General features: G+C 44.1%; 1 protein-coding gene and 1 non-coding gene across 14 annotated transcripts in view; both read right to left on the reverse strand.

Moving 5' to 3' along the window:
• The window catches only part of DTNB (dystrobrevin beta), a 140,912-nt gene that overhangs the window by 28,456 nt on the left and 98,718 nt on the right, over window positions 1–13,738 (reverse strand). For all 13 annotated transcript variants that reach the window (XM_031552623.1, XM_031552630.1, XM_031552628.1 and 10 more), the window contains one exon: window positions 13,091–13,187. In XM_031552623.1, coding sequence (XP_031408483.1) covers window positions 13,091–13,187 — 97 coding nt within the window. The remainder of the gene's footprint in view (window positions 1–13,090; window positions 13,188–13,738) is intronic.
• On the reverse strand, window positions 527–597 carry TRNAG-GCC. The gene has a single exon. It is a non-coding gene; the product is annotated as a tRNA-Gly (tRNA).

Raw genomic sequence — 13,738 nt, forward strand, 5'->3', positions numbered from 1 at the left:
TGATGAAGATGTTGAACAAGACCGGACCCAGCACAGACCCCTGGGGGACACCACTGGTTACAGGTCTCCAGTCAGACTCTGCACCACCAACGACGACCCTCTGCGCTCTGCCAGTCAGCCAGTTCTCAACCCACCTCACTGTCCACTCATCTATCCCACACTTCCTCAGCTTTGTTATAAGGATGTCGTGGGAGACAGTATCAAACGCCTTTCTAAAATCAAGGTAGACTACATTTACCTCTCTTCCCCCATCCACCCAGCATGTGACAGCATCATAGAAGGCCACCAAGTTGGTCGAGCACGACCTCCCCTTGGTGAACCCGTGCTGACTACTCTTGATAACCTCCTTTTCTCCCAGTTGTCTGGAGATGGTGTCCAGCACAAGCTGTTCCATCACCTTTCCAGGGATGGAGGTGAGGCTGACAGGCCTATAATTACCCGGATCTTCCTTCTTGCCCTTTTTGAAGACCGGAGTGATATTGGCTATCCTCCAGTCTTCAGGGACCTCCCAAAAGGTTTACAACATTGCATTGGCCGGGAATCGAACCCGGGCCTCCCGCGTGGCAGGCGAGAATTCTACCACTGAACCACCAATGCCAGATGTGGAGCTGCTACGGGCTTCTCCCACACTTTTCATGACGGCGTACAAGAACCAATTCCTTATGCAGGTGACAGCCAAGATGCAAGCAACCCTTCTCATTTGAATTTCATCAACAGCTTGTTGGGCAGCCTTGAGTGTCTAAAAAAGGATCAGTTTTCCCTGTCTCTGAAATGGGCACATTCATGTTGATCCAGAAAGACAAGAAGTATAGTTGTGTATTTTCATGGAATCACTTGAGTTGGAAGGGACTCTTAAAGGTCATCTCGTCTAGCTCTCCTTTTGGTTAAGATCAGAATTCTACAGACACGTATACCCACAACACGTGGTATTGGACGTTGTTTTGCACACACTGAGGCAGTATGCAGGCACTGCCTGCATATCTACAAACTTAAGCAATTTGTAGATAAATAAGCTTATCTACAAACTAGATCAAGTCTTTGACTATAACATCAATCAAGATTTGTTGTAGAACCATCAGCATAGCTGTGAAATTCAGCTGGGGAGCACAGAGGCATTTCACATCCCGGACTGTACACAGATATCATTTAACCAGTTGCAATCTATGCTTGAATAAACTATGGAAAGATAAATTATTCCTGAATTCTGTCTTCCGACTTTCAGTCTTGCCAAACCCATCATCAGCATCACATTTCCTACGGACAAAACAAGCAGCGCGTGAAACTCAATCTTGCCAAACAAATGCAAATCCTCCCAGCGTATCTCTGCAGTCATCTCAATGATAGCTCCACAACAAAAACACAACCTTGAAAAGCTCATGAATATCCACCCCAAATTGTGGCAACAAATGCTTTGGTGAAGACATGCATGCAAAATGAAAAATCCCACTGGTGCACTACAATGAATTCTCATGAACAAGCAGCACAGGACGGAAGCACTCATTAGAGGGAGAGTATCTGTCTCTAAAAAAAAAACATTCTGACTTTGCATATGAGATGCTTCATGATGACCTATGAAACATTCCTGCAGAACGAGCCTAAGCACTGAATGCCCGCTTCCAAACCATCGCTGACTCTGTGGGGACACCGTGTATCATTTTTGCAGCCTCTCTGATCTGCTGCAGAGCCTTTCCCAGTCTCTTTCAGCCCAGATCTGCACTTCTTGAATATCTGACATGAGGCCAACGAAGGTGTAGGTACAAGAATTTCCTGTTTCATCTTTTTTTTCTAGGAACGCTGTCTTTAATTAGAACGATGTCAGTGCTCTGATTTGGAGCATGGCCCCTCAGAAACTGCAAGAACATAACTGCTGGAGCAGGGAATATTGGCACGGGAAAAGGAATGTCTCAAGCTGGCTTTGCTGTCAAAGTCAGCTCATTGTGCAGCTGAACCCTTCATCTGAGGCTCTGCTTTATCCAACTGCATCAGCCTAGTAAGGCAGTAGGGCCTCTCCTTTTGCTTGCTTAGCAAAATATAAAGCTCTAGGAAGGAGGGAGCAGTGCCCCGAATGCAGGAAGAAGTTCCTGGGGCTCCTGGAGCCCCTCTGGCCATGCCTGAGCAAGAGTTGGCTCTCCTTGTCTACCTACGATACACCCAAAGGAACTGCTCTGTGCGCAAGGCTGTTCCACTTCTAATCCTCTTTTTGCAAATAATGCATATTTCTGATCACCCTGATCAAGCTGTGGATGTCCCTGCTCATTGCAGTTGGACTTGATGACCTCTGAAGGTCCCTTCCAACTCAAAACGATTCTGTGATTCTAAAAAAGCAAGTAAGCAAACAAACAGAAACCTTGAGTGGAGCAAAACTGAAAATGCACATGCTGGGCAGCCTCTCGACAGAGGATCTGTTTAGAAAATAGAAAACCCTTCAGCTGTTCCTGAAGTGCATCAGGATGAATAAGCATATTTTTTCCCCGAAGTCAAAAGCAAGTGCAGCCACAATGCTTTTGTGCAGAGCTTTGTTAGAAATGGTAGCGGCGAGAAGTTCAGACTTGGCATACGTGTCTTTCTCAGCTTGGAAAACATTAAACTGAACAAACTCCTGCCTGTTCCTGGCTGTGCAGTCCAAGATGTGATTAAGTACAGAGGAATGCAATTCAGGGAAGACATGAATGGAGCGAGTGCTCTGCATAAATGGTTCTACGCTATGGCTGTTCCCTCCTAATGGGGCAGCAGGAACACAGGAAAAATTGCAGATCCCCGTGACAATTTTCTCAACTGCTATTTTTGAAAGTATCTATTTACTACGAGTCAGAAATAACCAAAAAAATAACCAAGTGCTATCCGCTGTCTTAGTTTGTCTTGCACATCTGACAGCACTTTGTAGAATTGTAGAATCACAGAATCGTTTGAGTTGGAAGGGACTTTTAAAGGTCATCTTGTCCAACCCCCTGGCAATTAACAGGGACACCCACAGCTCCATCAGGAGCTCAGAGCCCATCCAGCCTGACCTTGGGTGTTCTCAGGGGCATCCACCACCTCTTGGGATAACTTATTCCAATACTTCATAGAAGAGAATCATTGAATAATTAAGGTTGGAAAAGACCTCCAAGACCATCAAGCCCAACAATCAACTCATCATCATCATGCCAACTCATAGAATTACTAAGGTTGGGAAAGACCTCGCTCCCAATACAGCATTAAATGCTCAACATTTGAGTGGCTCTTCTGGAGTCTTTCTGCATTTGACATCCTTTAGAAGGCCCATAAACATGGCTTGTGGCGTGGAGGCACAAACTCAAAGCTTACTCTGAAGCTAAATCTGTCTATAGGAGTGAATTGAATCATGCCCAGGAGTGCTTCTGGCACTGCAACAAGGTAATTTACAGCAGTGAAGTGTGAGAATGCTCCTTGGCACAGCTTTGACACTTTTCAGCCATCACATTCCCCAGCACTCCCAAGTACGCTGCAGGGACCATCCCCAGTGCTGCATGCAGCCACCAGGTCCTGCAGACCAAGGTGTTCCTGTGCCAGCTGGCTTCAGAATCACAGAACTTTTCCATGCACACAGACTTAGCCTGTGAGACTCAAGAACTGCTGCAATTCTTTTCAGCTTAATTGGGCAGGTAGAGCTGCCGGTGTGGTAGGCAAACAGATGTACTCTTCTAAATTTCATAGAGTCATGAAGGTTGGAAAAAACCACTAGGGTCATTTAGTTCAACAGCCAACCCATCACCACCATGCCCACTGACCGTGTCCCTGAAGAGACGCACAGAATCATTAAGGTAGGAGAAGACCTCTAAGATCATCAAGTCCAACTGTCACCCATCCCCACTGTGCCCACTTTGGAGGATGCCAAAACATACACAGCAGTCTCAGATTCAGACATCAGCACACTGAGGCTTCTTCATGGCTCTTCAAGGTCAGGAATTACCCTCTCCCAGTTTTCTGCAGGAAAACTGGGGCTCCCAAGCGCCCATCTGTGAGGTTGAGGAACAACCTTCCCACGATGTCCATGAGCTCATGAGTGTGGTTTGGTGAGAGCGTGCCCACTTTTTCCATTTGGTAACACAACCTCAACACTCATCAGCTTCATCTGCTCTGCAATGCTGTATGGTTCCCACCATCTTCTGAAAGGAAAAGATTTCCATTCCAGTCTTTAAACACTCCCATGTGAGCTCCTCTGCTGCGAGGCTGTTTCTGTGCCTGTCTGGCACCAGATCAGTTCTCTTGACGCTCTTCTGGATTTGTTGTATGTATTGTACTACATGCCAGAGACACGATACATGTGATGCACATCTCTGTGAATTCCTTTAACGTTCCTCTGAATATCGACCAGTACAGCTCCAATGGCTGTTCGTTTGACAATAAAACAAAGGTTTTAATATTTAGCAGATTATTTAAGTCTCTCACCAGCTGTGACATGAACATGGTCCTGTTGTAAATTAGGATCTATGCTGGAAAAGAACTTTATTAGCTAGGACACAACAATTTTAGCAGTGGGAGAGAATAGTGTGATGGGTTATGTGGCTTAATACTCCATTACTGAAATAATCTCTTTATACAGTATTTTTTCTTTCAGGATGTGATCAGGACTGGCCCAACTCATTTGAAGGAGTCCCTCGGTGCCACATTTCTACATTTCTTGAATGCCTCCAGCAAATGAGCCCACCACCTCCCTATGCAGCCTGTTCCAGTGCCTGACCACTTTTTCGAAGAAGGAATTGTTCCTAATATCCATCCTGTCCATGCTAACCTGGACATGTTCAGCCCTTGGAATGCATGTGTTGTTCAGGGAGGTGGTGAAGTTGCTATCCCTGGAGGTGTCCAAGAAATGTGGAGATGCGGCCCTTAAGGACATGGTTTGTGGGCATGACGGGGATGGGCTGGACTTGGTGATCTGAGAGGTGTTCTCCAACCTGCATGATTCCATGACTGCCTTGTCTTTACAATGAACAAAATGGCATTTTTTTCAGGAAGTTTTTTTTTGCTGGTCATGAAACTTGCTTGAATACAGCCAGGAAAACTGATCCTCTTTGATTCATCCCCTGTAACTGTTCTTAGCAATACTGAGAAGATGGGATATGATTTGCTGCTCTAGCAGAAAAGGGAAATCAGAAATTCGTGAAGCGGATGCTGATGCTACTGCTTTTGATGTGCGGCCAGTCCTGAATCAGAGACTGCTCAATTGATTTGTCTCTTACTTACCTTAATCCTTCATGTAAATGGATGTTGTCACCACATAATCGATCCATCTCATCAGAGGGCGAGAGGATCATCCCTTCAGATCGCTGAGGCCTTCTCTTCCATGGGTCCCAGGCAGTGCTCCACACTTCTCCCCATCTGTGGTTCAGCTGTTTCTGGACTAGACTGTAGCCCTTTGTGAAGTACCAACCAGACCAGGCTTTTCTTCCATGCCTGATGGGCAGGGGAAGGGCTGGCTGAGCCCGTGTTATACTGGGACCCTTTTCAAGATATTCTTACACAGAGGGAAGATGCAACTCTATAACCACTAAAACTGGCAGAGGTTGTAAAGGGCAGCGTGACGCTTCATAATATTTTTAAAATGCTTCAGTTGGCTTTAAGCCAAATTGTCACAAACAATTCAGGTACATTTGCTATGGAGAAAATGCATGACATGAAGTCCTGAAGACATCTGGAAGTTGGGGGTATGGTTCAATGAATCCTTCTGGACTTCAAACTGGAGATGTTCCATTGATGCCTTTCCAGAACAGTGCTGACACCAATTCACAATGTGATTTGTAGAGCTGCTAGTGGTGACACAAGTCCAGCTGGAAGACACTCACTGGTGGTGTGCCTCAAGGGTTGACACTGGGGCCACAACTATTTAGGATCTCCAGTAACGATTTAGATGAAAGGAGAGCACTCACCCCCAATGAGTGCAAAACTGTGAGAGCAGCAGATACACCAGATGGTTGGAGTGCCATTAGAGGGACCTCGGCAGACCTCACCAAACTGGTCGGTGTCCCATCCCTGGAGACAGCCAAGGTGAAGCTGAACGGGGATCTGAGTGCCTGATCCAGCTGTAGGTGCCCCTGCTCACTGCAGGAAGTTGGAATAGATGGCCTTTAAAGGTCCCTTCCAACTCAAACAATTCCAAATCCTTCTCAGTGCCATATCATCTAGAGGATGAAGGAAAAGCTGTGGGTACTATCTGCCTAAATTTTAGTACAGCCTCTGTCTCTGTCTCCCATGGTATTCCCCTGAAGAACTTGGTAGATGGGAATCACCGCCCCTGGAGGTGTTCCAGAACCACAGAGATGTGGCACTGAGGGACACAGTCAGTGGGCACAGTGAGATGGACTGGGGTTGGTGATGTCAGAGGTCTTTTCCAACCTGAAAGGTCCTATGATTCTATCCAGTGAAAGGGCCAGATGCACTTTTATAGTTAGGAGAACAATTTTGGTCTATTTCAGCCTACGTAAACATAAGGATGTAAATTTTCTACTCCTACCGATTAGCAGTGTGCCCTTTGGCTGGCCAAAATCTGCTTTCCTGAGTTTCAAATCCTTTTTGGCTCATTCGTCATCAATTCCAACAGAATGGGACTGGCAGCCTAACAATGTACTGACATTATTTTAGTACTCAGTTTTGGCTCTCTTATCCTCTTACTAACGCACTGCTCCAGGGATTGAGAGGAAGTAAAATTGGGCAAGTTATTCACTTGGTCTCCTATTTACCCTTTTTCTATACTCATAATCAAGATGAACATCACAGCGGAAGAAAAACAAGCTATTAACATGCAGTACTTCCACGTAGAGCATTACTCCTAGCAAAGATGGTGGGTAAGAAAATGACATACAATGACAGTACGACAGTATGAAGTAGGAGGACAGGGCTGAGGCATGTTGGCTCTTTCCTTTCTCCAGGAAATTCCTTAAGATTGGTGCCATGTGCTGCAATCTGTCCCCTTCCCTAAGCCAAAGGATTTCTGCAAGGTGCCTTAGCAGATCCAGGGATAAATCTTTACTGGAAGAATCACCTAAAGACAAACCGGTCTCCAACAGGAGATGCACACTTACCTCAATCTTATTTTTAAGTTGATGGCAGAATTTTAATAAAAGGCCACCCCAAAATTACCAAAAGTGAATTTCAGCACACGTAGCTTTGAAGCGTTTTCAGCAATTGAAGTTACCCAGAAATATAGATTTAATTACCAAAAAAACAAAAAAAAAGAGCCACAAGAATTTCCAGTTAATGTATCTGATAAGATGTAAAAGAAACCCCAACCCCAATCAGAAACACGGGATTGATCGCCATTAATGCTCAGCGTACAAGGAAAAACATGCTCAAAAATGCTGGAAATTTGTTCTGCTGGAGGGAGACGCTGAACATCTGGCTGTTTCTGAGAAAAGCAAAAGGGCTCCCTCTGGAGTGGATTCCGAAATCAACACAGTACTCAGATTTTAATAGGTGGGCAGCAGAAATGAAAATCATAACAAAGCAAACGCGTTCTTGCCTCTTGTTGGTTTGCTCATCCTGTGCACGGTGAGCACAGTGGACTAATTCAAGCAGACTATATCATGATTGAGAGATATGGATCCATGCCTAGAATATTAAGTCATTAATTAGTTTTCATGCACGGGCTTGTATGTGGCGAAGAGGCAAATTAAGGATACCTGAAGAGACAAGAAAGCTTTCTTAGCAAGGAAAACACTCCAAGGAGTTGCCAAGAAAACACATTACAAAGCCAGCTGAGAATCCAAATTTTCAGCCCTGGATGGTCATGCACAGTTCTAGAAAAACCCAACAACATGGCCACTGCTTGCTCACAGCAATCAACTTAATTTGAAAGGGATAGAGGAAAAGCCTTATGGATGTATACAAAAACATGCTCTGCTGAATAATCATGAGGGCCGCTTTCAAACTCACCCTGAGGAAGACCCTGCCATTCCCATGGCTTATGTGCATACAAGCCAGTGAACAGAAATTTGTATTTTCATGCAGAAAGAAGAAAAAAGATCATCTACAAACTGAAGTCAACTTACTGCCTGTTTTTGCTCTTCTTCCTATAGAGGTTGGCACAAGATAAAGGTGAAGAAAGAAACAGGATAAATTAATTACCACGTTACAAGGGAACACGCATACACATAATATACAACAGATCCAATGAAGGAAGAGAACGTGGCAAGCTGTAGGAACATCTGTAGTCACAAACAGAAACAATGAAGTTGGGTTAACAGTTACGTGGGAATGTAAAGGTGTAATTTGTCCCATTTTAAAAGATTACTCTTGTCTAAAATGGCTGTCGGTGTTTGGGAATATTGGAAACATGGAATGCGTATCACTGTGGTCTTTGAAGCAGAACCTCTTCTGGACTCTCTTCCTGTCCTAGACTCAGAAACAACTCTCAAGACAACCTTGCTTTCAGACTGAAAAGTTTGCCAATGCCACCTGAGGCGTGCAATCAATGCACTGCTTTTGGTTCCCTGCCATCACAAAGACTGAGAATACCATAACTCGAGAGGCAAAGTATCACCTTTTTGATCATGGAGTGAGCATTGGGCCTGTAGTGAGCTCTGCAGATTGGGTTTCAAAAGGGCAGATTTATGCGAGGTGGGCTCTTCGGGTTTTTGAACTAAATCATACCTACAATGGGAGAAGAGAAACTGGGAGACACGAGAATCAAAGATATGGAGTAGATACAAAGATGGAGAGAGTGATATTGCTGGTGCAATTCAACTTTGAGCAGTACAGAACATGCTAATTTGAAAGACCAAAAACGGTGAAATATGGATGAATTTATGTGCTTTTGAATCAGAGCAATGCATGCTATGACCCTTCTGAGCCAGTGGGATCACACTCCAATGTCAACTATACAAGCATTTCTCATGTCACTGTGCAAAATCATAGCAATCACTGAAATATCACATAGTTGAGAGTTACTTTCTAAGTCAAATGCTTTCACAGATTTTGTCCTTGCCTACATAAGAATGGGCTTCCTAACAGTGGGTACACAGTGTTTGTTACATGAGTTTGCTTCCATGGAGGAAGGCAGCAGCTGTGGTGGGGTAGCAGCAGCATGCATTAGAAGGAAAGGTTCACAGTGGTTTTTTTTTTTGTTCGTTTGTTTGTTTGTTTGTTTGGTGCAGAATTAGCATTTCCAGCTTTTTTTGAGGATAACAGCATGCATTCTCCCCAGGGGTGGCTTTGCACAAAGTGCAGAGAGCAGCAGGACTGCTCCCCAGTGCATCTCTCCAGAAAGCAGTTCATGGAATTGAAGTTCATGGAATTAAAATGAATGGAATAGAAGTTGCCTCTGACCTTGAAAGCTGGGATCCCTGTATCTACCTTCTCTTATTTATGCCCTGACCACCCGGAGCCTGACCTCAAATTTAGATTGGGTTCTTCTCACCAACCACTACCCCAAAAGATAGTGATGTGTTCCTGAGGGCACTGCAGAGATGTATGGTAATGTATAACCACATAATTCCTCATTTCTGAGTGGATACTTTTGTTTTTTCTCCCAAGGTTTGGGATTCAGGTACACATATAGGTACTGATGAACCATGAACCCCACCAGCTGCTGGTGCCCTTCCCTCCCACATGTTTCCAGTTGTTCCTTCTCCCAGCACAAGGACTCACAGGACCAGATGGTGAGCCAGGACAGGGAAAAGATCTTAAACAACCTCCACTCTACAAAAAAAAAAGTTGTTAGTTTGAAAAATGAGGCTTTAGCATTAACTACAGATGTAGGGAAAAAAAAAAACCCACAAAAAAAACTTCTCAAGAAGTTGCAGTGCTTTGTAAGAAGAATCAAGCATTTGTAAGTTAAATCATCAAATCAGCCAGTGAGGAAATTACCATTGAGGAAATAGAAAAAAGTGAAATGGGATCTGTCTGCTGAACATCCTCCTAGCTTAAGGCAAAAACCCTGCAAGAAGGCAGACAATCATCACCACTGACTGCTTATTACAAGAGTGCAGGCTAATGGCACTAGGTGATTACGTGAGACTTCAGGATAAAAATGGACAGCTAAGCCAGCAGCCTGGATGAGGAAAAGAAGAGAAAAATGATTTGGACAGGCAGCTGAGGGCACTGCGGGCAGACGAGAGGCAGGCAGGCTGCTGAAGAGCTGGATTCGATGATCCTTATGGGTTCCTTTCAATTTGGGGTAGAATCATAGAATCACAGACTCACAGAATCATTGAGGTTAGAAAAGACCTCCAAGATCACAAAGTCCAATCCCAACCCATTCCCACCATGCTCACTGACCCTGTCCCTCAGTGCCACATCCACTCCTTTCCTGAACACCTCCCTCGGCAGCTTGCTCCAATGCCTGAACGTTCTTTTGGATAAGAAATTTTTCCTAATACCCAACTTGGATACTCTATGATTCCGTGAAACTGGTGCTGGTTGACATCTAGATGGAGCTTGGTGGTCATCTGGTGATGAGTGTCAGTTTGGGGAACACAACCTTGCCCTAAGGAACTCACAGTGTGCTTCAAGATGCATTGGACAGTGCAGCAAAATACCACTGCCAGCATATAGAGAAGAGCTGAGTGCAATCAGAGCATGTACTGGACAAAGCTCCAATACATGCCCACCATGGTGGAATCAAGCCCTTCTGATGATGCCAAGTCACGGTCTGTTCTTCTGTAGGCAGAAGAACAAGGAAAGATGTGGAGCTCTGTGTGAAGAGCAACGTGAAGCGCAGGCTGTAGCAGTGTGGGAAGATGGATTTCAGGTTGGATGTTAGGAAATATTTCTTCTCCGAAAGAGCAGTGATGCAGTGGCACAGCTGCCAGGGAGGTGGTGGGGTCACCGTCCCTGTAGGTGTTCAAGGAACGTGGAGATGTGGCACTGAGGGATGTGGGCAGGGGGCATGGTGGGGTGGGTTAACAGCTGGCCCGTTCTGAGCATTACACTGAGTCAATTTTCAGTGTATAGAGGTCATAAGTGAGAATGAACAAAATGGCAGAGAGAAAAAAATCAGAAAAGGTGTAAAGGAATTCTGTTACAAATAATGCTGGAGAAATTATCAGAGTAGAGTGAAAACTCCTCATTTTCGTTATAACTAACAGCAACCAGTGAAAACAAAGATGCCTAGTATCAGTTAATTACTTTGTCTCCTCTGTATTTAATGAAAAAAAAACAGATGAAGCCCCAGAGAACAACAATGTCTTTCCTCCCTTCCCATTTACAAAGGGAGCTGGGATACCAGACATTCAAATAACCAAAGTTAAGATCAATCCAACTCTAAATGGTGAACTGAAGGCAGCATTAAAAATGCAGAAAATACTGTATAAGAAAATGGAAAAAACATAAAAGCTTAACAGCTGATTTAAATTATAAATGAAAACTTTTAAGTGCGCCAAATGACAAGAGAAGATAAAACTTGAACTAAAAATTCATGTCTGACAGGGCTAAAACCACCAAAAAGGAGACTTTGAAATGAACGCATACCAGAGGTGGTGTGCATTGCTTCTTGATAGCAAAGATGGTAAAATTTTTAGTATAGGAACAGGAATTACTGTTTCTTCTCTGTGTTTGAGTAATAGGAGGATAAAGTACCTCCCCCTCGGAGTCAGAGAAATGCTTTCCACCAGTACTGAGAAAAGGTGTTAAAGAGGATCTGCTAGCATTTTCAGATCAACAGGGCTGTAAATACATGAGTGGTTATCTTGTCCAGCCAAGGAAATTTTTAACAGACTCCAGAATACCAAGGATTGGGATGCGCTGTAGTATTGTAGATATTCAAAAGGAAGACAAGACAACTCATTAAGTGCAAACATCTTGCCCTGCCATTAATTCATTGAGGTGCTGATACAAGGCTCGAGTCATGAGCAACATATGAAGCTTCATGGCTTCGCAGAAAATAGATCTTGCCAAATAAATCTGATTTCGTTATTTGATCGCATTGCAAGTTTGACTTCTAAAGGAGCTGCACAGATGCAATGTATTTCACTATGAGAGAACTTACTGGTGACATCCCATTAACCAGTTAGCACTGTATGCAACAAACAAGGCACATCAGGTGCAGTGAGAATGGGACAACTACAGATTTCAGAGAAAAGATTGAAAAGGGCCATCAGTGAGATATCTGCAAAGGAAAAAACCAGGGACACTAAGAACTCCTTCATTTAATGGAGGGAGAACCATATGGAATCATAGAATCATTAAGGTTGGAAAAGACCTCTAAGATCATCAAGTCCAACTGTAATGCAACACGTAAAACCAAGTAATGACAAAATGGCCACGGGCTCTTGGGATAACTCAGGTTGGAGGAGACCTCAGGAGGTCTCCAGTCCAACCTCCTCCCAGGACAGCATCAACTTCATTCCAGGGCAGGTTGCACAGGGCCCTGTCCAGTTGGGTTTCAGAAACCTCCAAGGATGGAGATGGCACAGCCCCTCAGGGTACCGCTCCACTGCCCCATCATCCTCCTGGGGAAGCTCTTCCTCATCCCTCTCCCATTTCTCCCATTGCATTCTGTATCTCTTAGATCAAAAACACTTCAAATGTTTTCCCATTCGTTTTATAGAATGAGACCCACGTCCAGTTTGAAGAATGGAAAGAAGAAACACACAATATTTCAGAGTCTGCTGATGAACTGAGAGCTCAGCTCTGGCAGTAGGCTCTGAAAAGAATAATCAGAAATCCAAGGAATAATGTATGCTATAGATTAGAACACCACCAAGTGATGAAACAGAGAGACCCAACCAACACTGAGTTGGTGCACTACTGCTTTGTGAAACACGCTGCCATGCTTTGCCATGAGGAGCTGTACTCTGTATATAATGTATTTTCCAACTATGCTCAGAAGAATGGAAACGTTACCCATAACATCATGCCGACTGTTACCAAACCTAACACTTCTACCAAATCTAACACTTCTCCAAAACTTCCCAAAGTTCTTGGCATTTTAACCCCAAAAGCAGCATACGAATCTGAAATAACCACTGACCATCTGCACCCATGTGCAGAGCTCACAACGAAACGACTTTTTGCAAATTCCTTCTATTCCTTATAAAGGATTTATGAAGGTAAGACCAGCAATGCAGGAGTGTCAGAACAGGGAATCCCAGACTGTGGAGAGGGTGCACTGCATTTCTGACTCCCAGTGCCTTACTTTGAGAAGCTTCATCAGCCCTTCGAGCTGCACCATCAGTTCCCTTCTGCTTTCCTGAAGCGCAGACATCCTCTGTTCCAGCTCATCCTTTCTCTGCCTGTTCAGGTGACGGGAAAGAATTCAGAAAAGAAACTCTGAGTATTTAGAAATTCAGGAAATTCACAGATATAATCTCTTTTTTTTGTCACTCCCTCCTGCTTTCAATTCATAAAAATACAGCAAAACACTGTACAACGGCCACAAACCCTATCCATAACAATCTTTCCACTTACAATCTAAAAATCTACAGTTAACATCTTGGTAGTAGGAAGCCTTTTTATTTATTTTGTGTCTGCACGCTTGAATTTTGTTTTGAGGGACATGGGTTAGTGAGTACTATTGGTGACAGGTGGATGGTTGGACTGGATGATCTTGAAGGTCTTTTCCAACCTTGGTGATTCTGTGATATTTTTTCTTTTCAGAGGGCTGTATTTTGAGAAAAAAAAGCCAACTTCCTTTTCAGAACACTCCGCACATCAGAGCCAGGCATCCTGCAGAGCCTTCAGAATGAGCTATGGGAGGAAAGAAAGAAAGGAAAAGAGCAGAGAAGAGCAGAAAAGGCTGCAGATGTTTGGATCTATCACCTCTCTGGATGGAGGCTCGGTGGAG

The sequence above is a fragment of the Meleagris gallopavo genome, chromosome 2 (assembly GCF_000146605.3).
Source record: "Meleagris gallopavo isolate NT-WF06-2002-E0010 breed Aviagen turkey brand Nicholas breeding stock chromosome 2, Turkey_5.1, whole genome shotgun sequence".
In the NCBI taxonomy this organism is placed as follows: domain Eukaryota; kingdom Metazoa; phylum Chordata; class Aves; order Galliformes; family Phasianidae; genus Meleagris; species Meleagris gallopavo.